The 13,141-nt window shown below is 45.0% G+C and overlaps 2 protein-coding genes across 2 annotated transcripts; both read left to right on the forward strand.

Annotated features, from left to right (window-relative positions):
* The first annotated feature begins 6,153 nt into the window (after window positions 1-6,153).
* On the forward strand, window positions 6,154-7,947 carry LOC122051143 (probable carboxylesterase 13). Its single transcript, XM_042612105.1, has one exon. It carries the CDS (start codon window positions 6,307-6,309, stop codon window positions 7,261-7,263), a length of 957 nt encoding a protein of 318 aa, XP_042468039.1. The 5' UTR covers window positions 6,154-6,306; the 3' UTR covers window positions 7,264-7,947.
* A 4,117-nt stretch (window positions 7,948-12,064) lies between these two features.
* On the forward strand, window positions 12,065-13,093 carry LOC122040935 (protein MIZU-KUSSEI 1-like). Its single transcript, XM_042600463.1, has one exon. The coding sequence runs from the start codon at window positions 12,173-12,175 to the stop codon at window positions 12,938-12,940; it is 768 nt and encodes a 255-aa protein (XP_042456397.1). The 5' UTR covers window positions 12,065-12,172; the 3' UTR covers window positions 12,941-13,093.
* Window positions 13,094-13,141: the final 48 nt, after the last annotated feature.

A 13,141-nucleotide genomic window follows, 5' to 3' on the forward strand; every position in this document is an offset into this window, starting at 1 on the left:
CCGGACAATGATGGTATGAGCCAAGAAATAGGGATGGAGGCGCCGAGCGGCGAGGACCAAAGCGAAAGCCAGCTTCTCGAGCCCAGTGTAGCGAGATTCAACATCTTTTAAAATATGGCTCAGAAAATATACAGGCTCTTCTCCGCTCGCCCTCATTAGTGCCAATAGCACAGGCAGAGAGTTCAGGTATGCCTTCAGATCTTCAAACGCCTGATCACATTCTTCGTCCCAGTGAAACTTAGTGGCTTTGCGCAAGATTTTGAAAAATGGGAGACTCCGATCGACGGTCTTTGAGATGAATCTGGACAATGCTGTTATCCGACCGGTCAAGCGCTGCACTTCCCTCAGATTTCTCGGGGGCAGCATATCTTGTAATGCTTTCACTTTGTTGGGATTTGCTTCGATGCCCCGCTCAGTCACTATGTATCCCAAGAAATGCCCGCCTTTTGCTCCAAACAGGCACTTCTGAGGGTTTAGCTTGACTCCATATTTCCGTAGCGTTCGGAAAGTTTCCTCCATGTCTTCGAAGAGATCGGCCGCTCGGACGGACTTGATGAGAATGTCATCCACGTATACTTCCAGATTCCGCCCGATCTGCTCCTTGAACACTTTGTTCATCAGACGTTGATATGTGGCTCCCATGTTCTTCAATCCGAACGATATCACATTATAGCAATAGGTGCCGTCGGCTGTAACGAAACTGACTTTTTCTTGATCTTCTCGGGCGAGCGGCACTTGATGATAGCCTTGGTAAGCGTCGAGCATACATATCAACTCGCAGCCAGCTGTGGAGTCCACCAGTTGATCGATCCGAGGCAGAGGATAAAAGTCTTTCGGGCAAGCTTTGTTGAGATCCCGAAAATCTATGCACACTCTCCACTTGTTGCCTGGCTTGGAGACTAATACTACGTTTGCCAGCCAACTTGGGAACTGAACTTCGCGTATATGGCCGGCCTCCAGAAGCTTCTCGACCTCCGCCCGGATGATGGCATTCTGTTCAGTGCTGAAATCCCTTTTTCTGTCGGACATGTAGCTCGTGCTGCGCTATGTTCGGCGAAATTCCGGGCAGCTCGTGCGTCAACCAGACGAAGACATCACAGTTTCTCTGGAGGCATTTGATCACTTCCTGTCTTTGGCTTGCCTCCATATCGGCCGCAACGAACGTTGTGGCCTCCTATCGGGTCGGGTGAATCTGCACTTCCTCTTTTTCTTCATAAACTAAAGAGGGAGGTTTTTCAGTTATAGCGTTCACCTCGATCCGGGGCGTCTTTCGAGCGGAATTGGCTTCTGCTCGGACCATCTCGACGTAGCATCGCCGAGCTGCTAGTTGATCTCCTCGTACTTCTCCCACTTTGTCCTCGATTGGGAACTTGATTTTCTGGTAGAAGGTGGAGACGGCCGCTCGGAATTCACTGAGAGCCGGTTGTCCCAAGATGATGTTGTACGCTGACGGAGAGTCCACCACAACGAAGTTTGCAGTCCGCGTCCTTCTGAGCGGCTTAGCGAAATGGCTAGCCGGATCTGTCCGATCGGCAGGACTTCGTTTCCCATAAAGGGGTTGTCATGGGCAACAACTCGCTTGATAAATTTGTAGTTGATCGAAGGCTTTTGAATATGATATTGACCGAGCTTCGAATAGTGTAGTTGGCTATTACCGCTTTGATGAGGAGAGCATCATGCGGCACTTCGACTCCTTCCAAGTCCTTGGGCCCGGTTGATTTCGGGTCCGCGGGCAGAACCGGCATGGATCCGGGTCGCTTGACAGTCTCCTCCGACCACCACCCTATGATGTTGATTTCACCGGAAGTGTTGTTTCTATTCTCTTCCCGAGCGGACGGCCGGGTCGTTCCTAGACATCCGAGGATTATCTTCACGCTAGGAGTACGCTGTCGGGCGCTTGTCTTCCGGCTCGATATAGTCCGATCGGCTCCGTGAGTTCTCTATCGCCGCCTGACGATGGAGATCGCCGCCACCCCGGAACGGATGAGCGATCAAGGAAGACGATAATCTCTCGTGTTGTGAGTGTCCGTCCTGGAATGAGCATAACATGGGGGTCCACTTTTTGGCTTGGGCACTGGACATGGGTCCCATCATGGGGAGCGGATTGCTCGGCCTCGGTCCTCTTGGATGAGCGTGCGGCTTCTCGGGAGGTGGAGCCCGCTCGGTCGGAATTTCTTGCTCTTCCTCCACGTTGATGTATTCGTTGGCTCGGTGTAGCATATGGTCGTAGTCTCGGGCGGCTTCCGAATGAGTGAGCGAAAGAAGTCCCGTCCACGAGGCCTTGTGTATCATGGGTGGCCGTAGGGATATCCATGGCCACCTTGTTGAACTGCTAGATATAGGCTCGGAGCGATTCGCGGGCTTCTTTTTTGATGGCAAATAGACTAACACTGGTTTTTTGATAGCGCCAACTGCTTGCGAAGTGGTGGAGGAAGGCCGTTCGGAAGTCTTTGAAACTTGAGATAGATTCGTCCGGCGCCGATCCCGAGAGGGTAGTAAGAAAAACTTAACACTTCACTCCATCTGTGTACTGATGAAGAGTGGTCGTGTTCTCAAACTTACACAAATGATCATCCGGATCGGTGGTTCCGTTGTACTCACCGATCGCTGGAGGCACATAATGCTTGGGCAGGGGGTCTCGTAGAATAGCCTCTGAAAATTGACGGTTGATCCGCTCGGGAGAGGCGTCCGTTCGGGGGGCTTTCCCTCTTTTATCTCGTCTTGGCATTTCATCTGAAGAAGATCCCCGATCACGATTAGTTGCTGCGGCTTCAGGAGTGCGGAATAGGGCCCGATGGAATGCAACTGTGGCCTGCGGTGCTTCCACTCGGCCGCCTGATGCTGATGTTGCTTGCTGCTCCGCCCGCTCGGCTTTTGACTTTTGTCTCTGTTCCATAAGCTTGGCGGCTCTTGTTTCGATCAAAGCATCGAGCTCCTCTGTGGAGAGCATCACCGAGTGCTGTCGTCCAGCTTCGTCCATTGCTTCCGATAGGATGCAAGAGCGTTCCCACAGACGGCGCCAAATTGATCCTGTCTGAAAGTTGAATCAACATACGCTGGGCACGTGGCGCTCTCCGAGTCGCTGATGTGGATCTCCGACTAGTCGTATGATCCTCTGGCGAACTTGCACAGAAGTCGGGCCGGGAAAGGGTTCCCGGCGGCGACCCTCCGACGCTCAAGTCAGGCAAAGCTCGACAACAAGAAAGTGGCTCCAAGTCTCCCAGAACGCGTACCTTCGGCGAAGTATAAGGCTCCTTATATAGAGCGGTGAAGGATCTTACGCACACTTATCGAGGCAAATACGTGTCCTCAGCTCATACCTCGGTATGTGTTTGTCAGAAAGCTTACCTGACACCATACTGCTACAGTCCAGACACGTCTTCGATGGGACAGCAGAACACCTTGTCGCTAGATTTGGAGTATGGCCTATTCGTAGAGCATGACAGCTGTCAGAAGATGTTCCTGGTCCTTCTCTCCCTACTCCACGCCAGGGCGTCCGGCCGGACAGATACTGTTAGCAGTATGTTACCTTATGTCTTCGGCCGAGCGTGACTTCCGCTCAGCCCTTCGTTCCTGTTCAATCGAGCGCCGGAACCCCGACTTCCATCGGGGCGCCTTTTGGCCGTCAGTTAAACACCGGTCGGCCATCCGGTCGGTCAGCCACCCTTCTCCGGTCGGCCGATCGATCAGACCTTCTCTCGAGCGTCCGGTCGGTCCATCCTTTTCCGATGGACCACCTGACCCTTTGACTTCCACGTGGCGTTGACTCCTCAAAATGGGGGTCCCCTGTTCTTACCGCCGGATCAATGCTCTCTTCTATCACACTCTCTTTTCTCATTTTCTCTCATCACACTTTCTCTCTCTTCATTCTTTCTCATCACACTTTCTCTCTCATCATTCTCTTTCATCATATCTTTCTCTCACATCTAATTTTTTCTCTTATTTTCCTTTAAGGGTAAAAAAGAAATTTTTGATTTATTCCGATAGAAAATATGCAACTAACCAAACATTGCTTTTAAGAGTGATATCCATGCTAATATCCATTCCCATTCCACAATACAATGATTCCCATTCCGATTCCTATTCCTAGAAAAGAACCAAACGCCCCCTAATTATACATATGTATTTGGGGGCTTTTGATTACTTTGGTATGAGATCAGGAGAAAGAGATCTCATAAGCATTGTATAGCCGATCGGGAAATCAGATATATGGCTTTGGTATTTGCTGCTTGGGTGACCCAAGGCCTGCGCCCTTGCCTTGTCCGATCTCTCGAATTAGATCTCACATGGCTGATGTCTAACTCAAGTGATAGTAATGTCCGGATGGGTACGACTGATCGAGACTGGCATTGGTTCCTAGTGCCTGGCTTAAGTGACTCCCGAGCGTACATGATCGGTCGGGAGTATTAGTCGGAGTTTCCCGATTGGCATGGTTCAAGTTGATCTTATCCAATTGAATCATCTTAAACTTGACTTTTGTCTTCCAAGTACCCCTAATTCCCCAACCTCATGTTGATCTACTTCAGAGAGAAAAGGCTCCTTGAAGTTTGATTGATCCCGCTTGTTGAACAATCGAGTCGCCATCCATTAACCGACCCATCAGCCGAGTTACTAGTAGCCAACTTGTTCTCCTCAGCACCCAATCCGCTAAGTTCTAACTCCTCATTATTTGATCTGACTCGTCCTCAACTGACTCAGATTGAAACATAATAGCTGACTCAGCAAAAAAGACGACCATAAGCAAATTGATAAATAGTTGACCCACCTCTAATTTTCGGACCGGAACACTATCTATTATATAAAAAAATTGCAATATTGAACTTCAAATTTAAACACTTTATAAGTAATATAATTTTAAAAATCTTCTTACATAAAAGAATTAAAATAATAAATATAAAATTTGATAATATATAATAAATAACATAGTGATTATATTGCCATTACAATTTTATAATGTTATTATTATGTACTACAATTTTAAATTTTATAATTGCAATTTAATTTTTAGATACTCGATCGTATATTATACATTTTTAAAAGATAAAATTATATCATTTTCATCGTGCTTTTCATCGTCTGTTTTTCAGCTGCATCTGCTCCTTCCACCGCAACTCCATTTTCTCGGCGGGTCCTGCAGTCGTTTTTGCCTCGGCTTCCGCCTCCGTCCCGACGTGCTGACAGCTAGCCACACCGACACCTCGCGCGCAGCTGGTGCAGTACTGCAGCGGCCCGAATACAGGGGCCGGGAATTGTGTCCTCTGCCAGTGCTGTAACTTTTGCCTTCGGCGCCGCCCATTCAATTCATGCAGCAACCATACATTCATACTGGACCAGGTAAAGTACCCTAAGTTATGATCAATGCGCCTTTATTCTTCTTTCCAGATTTCGCTCTCATCGTTGAAACTTCGTGCTTTGCTGAAATTTAAGTGCGTGGAAAGCAGCATGACACAGCATGTGAAAAGTTTCTGTAAGTATATTATATTGGCTGACTATGCTTAAGGGAGAATTCGGTATGTTAAAAAGATTTACACCGCAATAATTAAATAATGTTCTTTATTTGCAAGGATAACTCAGAGATATTAATATTTATTCAACTAACTGCTGTTGCAAAATTTGCACCTTCCTTGACCCCCTTCCGCAAGCAATGCAAGTCATTTCACAATCACAGGCTTGGGAACTTTGACATTAAGCTGTACTACTTGTCTTGAATTAGATTCAACATTTGTGTAAGTAACGAAAGCTTCTAAAATTAATGATCTGTCAGCGGTCCTTGTCTTCAACAGTTTGATCTACATTGACTTTCTTTTGTCTAAATAACAGTGAGGCTGCATACTTCCAACATCGTTACGTGTTGTTCACCATGGAGGACAGTAGGAGGTTGTGGCGGGGCCGATGACGGAGTTCCTTCAAACCCTCAAGGCAAGCTTGGAGCTTCGCTCTCTCTCTCTCTCTTCTTCAAAAGTAAACAGACCGTTACTCGAATGTTCCTTTGCTGCTCAAACGCGTCCCCCGATCCACTATCGTTACGTGTTGGAGTGTACTTTCGACACGTAGGTTTCACTTTATTTCCTGCGCCATTGCCGTTGCTGCGGCTTCCAGATCTCTATCTCTCTTTCATTGTTTACAGTTTCTATCTTTTTTTTTTTTTCTTTAGAGAGAAGATAAAAAGGGTGGAAGCGACACGAGTCCCTCGTCATTCATTGTTTGCGCAACCCTAGTCGGTCAAAAAGAGCAGGACTTGAATCGTGAAGAGAGACGACAGAGACGGTCTGTTCTTCTTTCTCCCTTGTGTCGAAGCCATCGATCATGGATCCCGACTCCGAGGTTGTCTTCGACTTCCCACCCTTTCTCCGCCTCTACAAGAACGGGAGCGTCCATCGCCTCGTCGGCAACGACTACATCCCCGCCGGCATCGATCCCTCCACCGGCGTCGTTTCGAAGGACGTCCTCATCGACCCGAGCACCGTCCTCTCCGCCCGCCTCTACCTCCGCGGGCGCTCCGCCTCCACCCGCCGCCCCATCTTAGTCTACTGCCACGGAGGCGCCTTCGTCATCGAGTCCGCCTTCTCCCCTACCTACCACACCTTCCTCAACAACCTCGTCGCCCAGACCGACGTCGTCGCCGTCTCGATCGAATACCGCCGCGCCCCCGAGCACCCGCTCCCCGCCGCGTACGATGACGCCTTCACGGTGCTGAGGTGGGTGGCCTCCCACGCAGAAGCAGGCGGCGGTAGCGGCCAAACGTGGCTGGCCGAGCGCGGCGATTTCGGCCGATTGTTCCTGGCGGGGGACAGCGCGGGAGGTAACATTGCGCACAACATTCTGGTGCGGACGCGGGCGGAGCCGCTTGAGAACGAGGTCAAGGTGGCCGGGTTGCTGCTGATACACCCTTTTTTCTGGGGCAAAGAGGCGGTGGGATCGGAGCCAACGGATCCGGTCTTCCGGCAGTGGCTGGAGACGACCTGGGGGTTCGTGTGCGGATGGAGCGCCGGGATTGAGGATCCTAGAGTGGACCCATTCCGGGACGAGGCGGCACTGAGGGAATTGCCTTGCCGACGGGTGCTGGTGAGCATCACGGAGATGGATTGGTTCAGGGAGAGAGGGAAGGAGTACTATGAGAGGCTGAGGGCGAGTGGGTGGGAGGGGGAGGCGGAGCTGGTGGAGACAGCGGAGGAGGAGCACGTCTACTTCCTGAGCAAGCCCAAATGCGACAAGGCGTTGGCGGAGATGGCCCGCTTCGTCGCCTTCATTGCTCGTGATTAGTTTGGGTTTTTTTTTTAATTTTATTTTTCATTATTTCGACTTCTTTCGCTCTAGAATGATGAGTAGAATTTGGTTTGTTAAATGGACGTTCGTCGTGGAACTTTTTCAAGACCTCGGAACAAAAAATAATCCGATTGCTTTCGATTCCGACCGATTTTTGGTCTTCGCTATTAGAACACGATGCAAGAATAATCCGTTTGCTTTTCCATTTCTCAGACATCCTTTCCGGCAATCGATGATCATGGATTCCACTTCCAGCCCTAAAAAGTCTTTTCCAGTTCACCGAGATCACCGCGATTAGCCAAGGCGAGACGGAGTGGAACGCCTCCAGGATCGTGCAGGTACACTTTCCTCGACCGCCATGTGTTCGATGCTCGCTCCGTGTTTAGAGCGTTAAACTAAGCATTAGTTAAAAATTGATGGTGGTTGACTGGTTGGTGCGTGAGAAGACTGGTGGATTACCTAAGTGAGACGGTATCGAATTTTATTATTTTTATTCTTTCTTGTAATGGACCCGTGTCGGAATGTCAAACTTAATTTTTTTTTTTTTTAAGTTGCGGGAATTAGTGTAGTGTTCTTAGATTAAATCATCCATATTAATTTGTTGGAGCTGGAACTCAATCTTTTATGCGTCTAGGATTGTAAACTAATTAAATCAAATTAATTTTTATATTTTTGAATTAAGTCGTTGAAACGAATATTTAAATTTGAATGTTTTTACTAGTGTTATTGAACTCTTAATTGATTATTTGACACTTTTATGTTTAAAATTTATTTAATTGGTTGGTAAGTTTAATTTGGAGAGCTTATTTATTTATTTATTTATTTATTGTCGTTAAAAGGTAAAACTTTTATTGATGAAAAAAATTTATAAATTTTGTTGTGAGCATTAAAGAGTTAGCTGAAGATATATGTATGTATTTATTTATTTTATTTAATGAATTCATAAATTTTTATCAATTTGAAAATCAAATTTGCTCATGAAAATTGATTCATGAACGGCCCCTGATATATCTAAGTGTAAACACGCGGGCCCTCCCTTGTCAAATGATCCATCTGGAAGATTCTGGTTGTGACGTTCGATTTAGACTTTTGTTGTTGCTCTTGCTACGAGCATTAGTAGTTAGTGACAACCGTTTTCAAGCAAAGTTTCTCCACATTTTAACTCAGTGTAAGTGAATGCAGTGAATAATTTGAGATATCATTGAAATTGAAACAGAAATAAAAAAAAAAAATCAGAACGTGATGATTATGACAAACAGTAGTGGAGCATATTGAGAATATAAGCCTAGCTACACGGATCATTATAATTTGAACAAAGGAACCAAGATATAGAGAGTGATTCTCTCCGAAATCGATGAAGGTGATGAGCTGAGATATGATTCTATTATTGATTGGATGATTTTGTGTTATTATGTAACATAATGAGCATTAGTATTGGATTAGGGAAGGGATCTTCGGTGTTGGTCTTTTAACGCTCAAATAGTAATCGGTTCCAGAGAAGAAAGCAATAGTCAACTGTAACAAAGAGCGTGTGTAAATAATCAATATCACATACCTTCACTTATAGATAGAGACTTTTTTTTATAACATCCTTGTTGCTTTGTGCACGCATCTCAAAGTATTAACATTATTTTCAAAGCTTTCCTAAGAAGTGATAGACCATAAATTACTCTTGATACTTTTCCTTAAATGGGCGCACAAATCTATGTGATTCGATAGGTTAGAAGCTTCTAAAAGATAAGTTCCTGACGGTATATTTGTTGTCTTTTTCTCCACAAACTTATAAAAGAGTATGATATGACATATATGTGGGTCCCGCTGTAGGCCGACTGGCTACCGCTTGGCCGAGAGATCACCCGTTCGGTCTTACAAAATGCAATCAACAACTCGTTCTTCACTTGACCCTTCACTTTGCCAAGGAGCCTTACTATGTCTGATCAACCCTTAGGTCTGATCGGATGGAATGGCGGGCCGGATATATAGCTCCAAACTCGTTTGTAAGTTGCGAAGGGCTGCCGCTCTAGAGGTTGGGTTGGCACTTCATGTCCGACCAATAATGCGAGGTCCGCTCGACCGACATAGGTTGGTCAGTGATTCTAAGTCTGACCGTCCATATGAATTTGAGTGTTTGACTTTAACTTTTACATCCGAAATCGATGAAGGTGGTGAACTGGGATGTGGTTCTGCTATTGACAAGATGATTTCGTACTATCTTGTAACATAAGGAGTGTTAGTATCTGGCCAAGGAAGGGGCTCTCGGTGTTGATCTTCTGACGCTTAAATCAGTAGTCGATTCCGGAGAAGAAAGTAGTAGTCAACTGCAACAAAGAACGTGTGTAAATAATCAGTATCATATACTTTCACATGTAGATAGAGACCCATTTTATAGCATCCCTGTTGAGTTGTGCATGTATCTCAAAATATTAACACTATTTTTAAAGCTTTCCTAAGAAAGGATATATCATAAATGACTCTTGATATCTTTCCTTAAACGGGCGCACAAATCTATGTAATTTGACCGACTGAAAACTTCTAAAAGATGAGTTGCCAACGGGATATTTTTTGTTTTTTTCTACGCAAACTTCTAAAAGAATATGATATGACATATATGTGGGTCCCGTTGTAGGCCGACTGACTACCGCTTGACCGAGAGATCACCTGTTCAATCTTACAAAATGCAATCAACAACTCGACCCTTCACTTTGCCAAGGAGCCCTACTATATTTGATCGGCCCTTAGGTCTGATCAAATGGAATAGCGGGCCGGGTATATAGCTGCAAACTTGTCTGCAAGTTGCGAAAGGCTGCTGCTATGGAGGTCCGGTTGGCACTTCACGTCTGACCAACAATACGAGGTCCGCTCAACCGACATAGGCTAGTCAGCGATTCTAGGTCTAATCGTCCATATAAATTTGAGCGTGTAACTTTAACCTCTAAGTTAACTGATCCTCTTTACTTTCACCTACGTGTTTTTTTAAGCAATCTTTATAACCGTATCAGATAACATTTTGGATTTTGATATACCTAATGATTTAAATTATTTTATGGAACTAAAACTGCACATGAGCTGAATGTGCATGCCAAGCAATTCCCATTTGTTGCACTTATCTGTTCGTTTTTTTTTTCTTTCTTAACTAAGTCCATGAAATCAGGCATCAGTCTGCCTGTGACAGAGCCTCCAAAACCAAATGCTGCTTTTCTTAAGATCACGAGAAAAGAGTGCCTGAATACAAAAAGCTGCTCGGCTCATAAAAATGAAAGGTGCCAGTTTCACAGAATCACAGGGTTGTTATGATCAAATGAAACAATGCACATGCCCAGCTAAGGAAGCACGAAATGGACTCCTGTTCTCCCTTTTTTTTCTGCCCCTCTTCCCACAAAACCTACTACTCGTGGTCCACCACCAGCACAGGCCACCTTATCCCCATCATTTCCTCTTCTCCATTGCCTCCAACCACTCATCTTGCTCCTCAATTCAACTTAGGAAGTGCCCCTGCCCCACTTTGGATGCTTGGGGAAAGCATTTTTGTTTTTTCAAAAAAAGTATACTCAAAGCAATATGAAGATAAAAACAAATGGCCAATAAAATAATATAACTGTTATTGTTTTGTTGGTTCCAGTTTGATTTGAGTAAAAAGAATGACAAATTTAGGTCCTAACATCTCAGGATGAACCGGAAGAAATTTTATATTGGGAGAGCAAAAATATGTGTTTATGTTGGGTGGGGGGAGTAGTGTCAATTGTATACCCTATACCTCTTGTATTAAAAAAAGTTAGAGGAGAGGAGGGTCATTCCATCCTCCTCCCTCCGCCCCTCTTGGTTCCGTCTCTAGTAACATTCTAATTAATTCATGGACGAGGATTAAGAGATAGAATAATATTATGATATAGAGGTCTGACTCTTTTCCTCCATTGTTTAAAATTTACTTTCTCTTCGATCATAAATAGAGAAATTATTGAAAATAACACTTATGAAAATGAAATGAGAATAACACAACGTTAAAACAAAGGAAAATTTACATGCAGTTTTCAATCACAAATAAAACTTTATATGTAGTTCCCATTATCAAAAATCTTTGTTTCCATTCTCTAATTAAATATAATAGATATCAATTTAATTAATTGCTCCTTATAATTTTTAGGTATGAAAAGTCTAAAAATAAGTATAATTCTTCTTAAATTCAACATATTAAATTAGAATCTAATATATTTTCTATCAAATTGAGCACGACTTTTTTCCATCTCAATTAGATGAAAAATATACTAGATTCTCTTTAAATAGTGCTGAATTTAGGAGTAATTATATTAAGTGAAAAAAATCATGCTCAATTTATAGAAAACATACGTTATCCTAGTTTAAAATGCTAAATTTAAGAAGGATTATATTCATTTTTAGACTTTTTACACTAAAAAATACGAGAAATAGATTAAAGATAGTACATATCTTACTTAGACAATCAATATATGTTCCAGTAAGACAATATAAAATGTCTCTTTGGGATGGTCTAGTGACTAGCACATGAGGTACTGCCACCAAGAGGTCTGATGTTTGAATTTTGAGAGAGCCAAGATATGTCTTTCTCATGCATCAGTCAGTATTCTAAATAGTAATAAAATAAATTTTTTATAAAAAAAATCTCAATTGGACCATTTTAAAATTCTTGATATTTATGAAAAAAATAATTTGAAAGTCTTTTTTTTGCAACTTCAGAATTTTGAAACATAATAATAGAATTAAAATTCCAGTTTTTGATGGCAAATGGATATTTGAAGTTACATGGTACCCACAAAATTAAAAATATAAATATTTCTTGCCTATTTATAGTCTCTCCCATATTTCCTACACCATATAACACAACTGACCAACAACATAACTCCTTTTATCTTTACTCATCTTAAAGCAAATAATGCAACCAACAGCGGAGACAGAGACAGTACCCCCGGCGACAGCGGGGCTGGTTTCCCTCTTCCGGCCCTCCTCCGCCGACACCCGGCGATCCAAGACGGGCGTTAGCACGGGGATCCTCCGCTTCCTGAAGATGATCCCTCTTCTCACCTCCGGCTGCAAGATGGCAGCCTTACTTGGTCGTCCCAACAAAGCCCTGTCCTCCGGCCGTAGAGGCGGAGGAGCCGCTACCATCACCCTGTTCGGCTACCGCCGGGGCCGCGTGAGTTTAGCCATGCAGGAAGACCCCAAGTCCGCCCCTGTGCTCCTCCTCGAGCTCCCCATCCTCACCAGCTCGCTCCACCGCGAGATGGCCTCCGGTCTCGTGAAGATCGCGCTGGAGAGCGAGGCAGGTAGCGGCGGCGGCGGCGGCACCGGCGGAAGCGGGGAGGAGCCAGAGCAGAGCCAGCGGCGAAGGCGGCTGGTGGACGAGTGCGTGTGGGCGGTGTACTGCAACGGTCGGAAGGCGGGGTTCTCGACGAGGAAGAAGCAGGCGTCGGAAGAGGAGCGCCAGGTGATGCGACTGCTGCGGGGCGTGTCGATGGGAGCGGGGGTGCTTCCGGCGGCGGAAAAGGAGGCGGCGGCCCCGGCCGAGGGGGAATTGACGTACATGAGGGCGCGCTTCGAGAGGGTGGTGGGGTCGAGGGACTCGGAAGCGTTATACATGATCAACCCCGACGGCACTGGCGTCCCCGAGCTAAGCATCTTCCTCATCAGGCTCAACAATTAATGGCGTTAATTGATTGGCAGCTATTTCAGGTATTAATATTATGTAAATATATATATTAAAACTGAGTCCATGTTTTTTTCTTTTCTTTTCTTTTCTTTTTCTTGCGTGTGTACTTTAATTAAATTAATCGATCTAACAACATATTCACGGACATCTCTCTGTTCTATCGTTCTTAACCAGTTTTAATTACTAATTCAAGAA

This window comes from Zingiber officinale, chromosome 1B, assembly GCF_018446385.1.
Source record: "Zingiber officinale cultivar Zhangliang chromosome 1B, Zo_v1.1, whole genome shotgun sequence".
Taxonomy (NCBI): domain Eukaryota; kingdom Viridiplantae; phylum Streptophyta; class Magnoliopsida; order Zingiberales; family Zingiberaceae; genus Zingiber; species Zingiber officinale.

Excerpts from the sequence above, each read along its gene's own strand:
- LOC122051143 (XM_042612105.1), top strand. The coding sequence starts at position 6,307 with ATGGATCCCGACTCCGAGGTTGTCTTCGACTTCCCACCCTTTCTCCGC.
- LOC122040935 (XM_042600463.1), top strand. The coding sequence starts at position 12,173 with ATGCAACCAACAGCGGAGACAGAGACAGTACCCCCGGCGACAGCGGGG.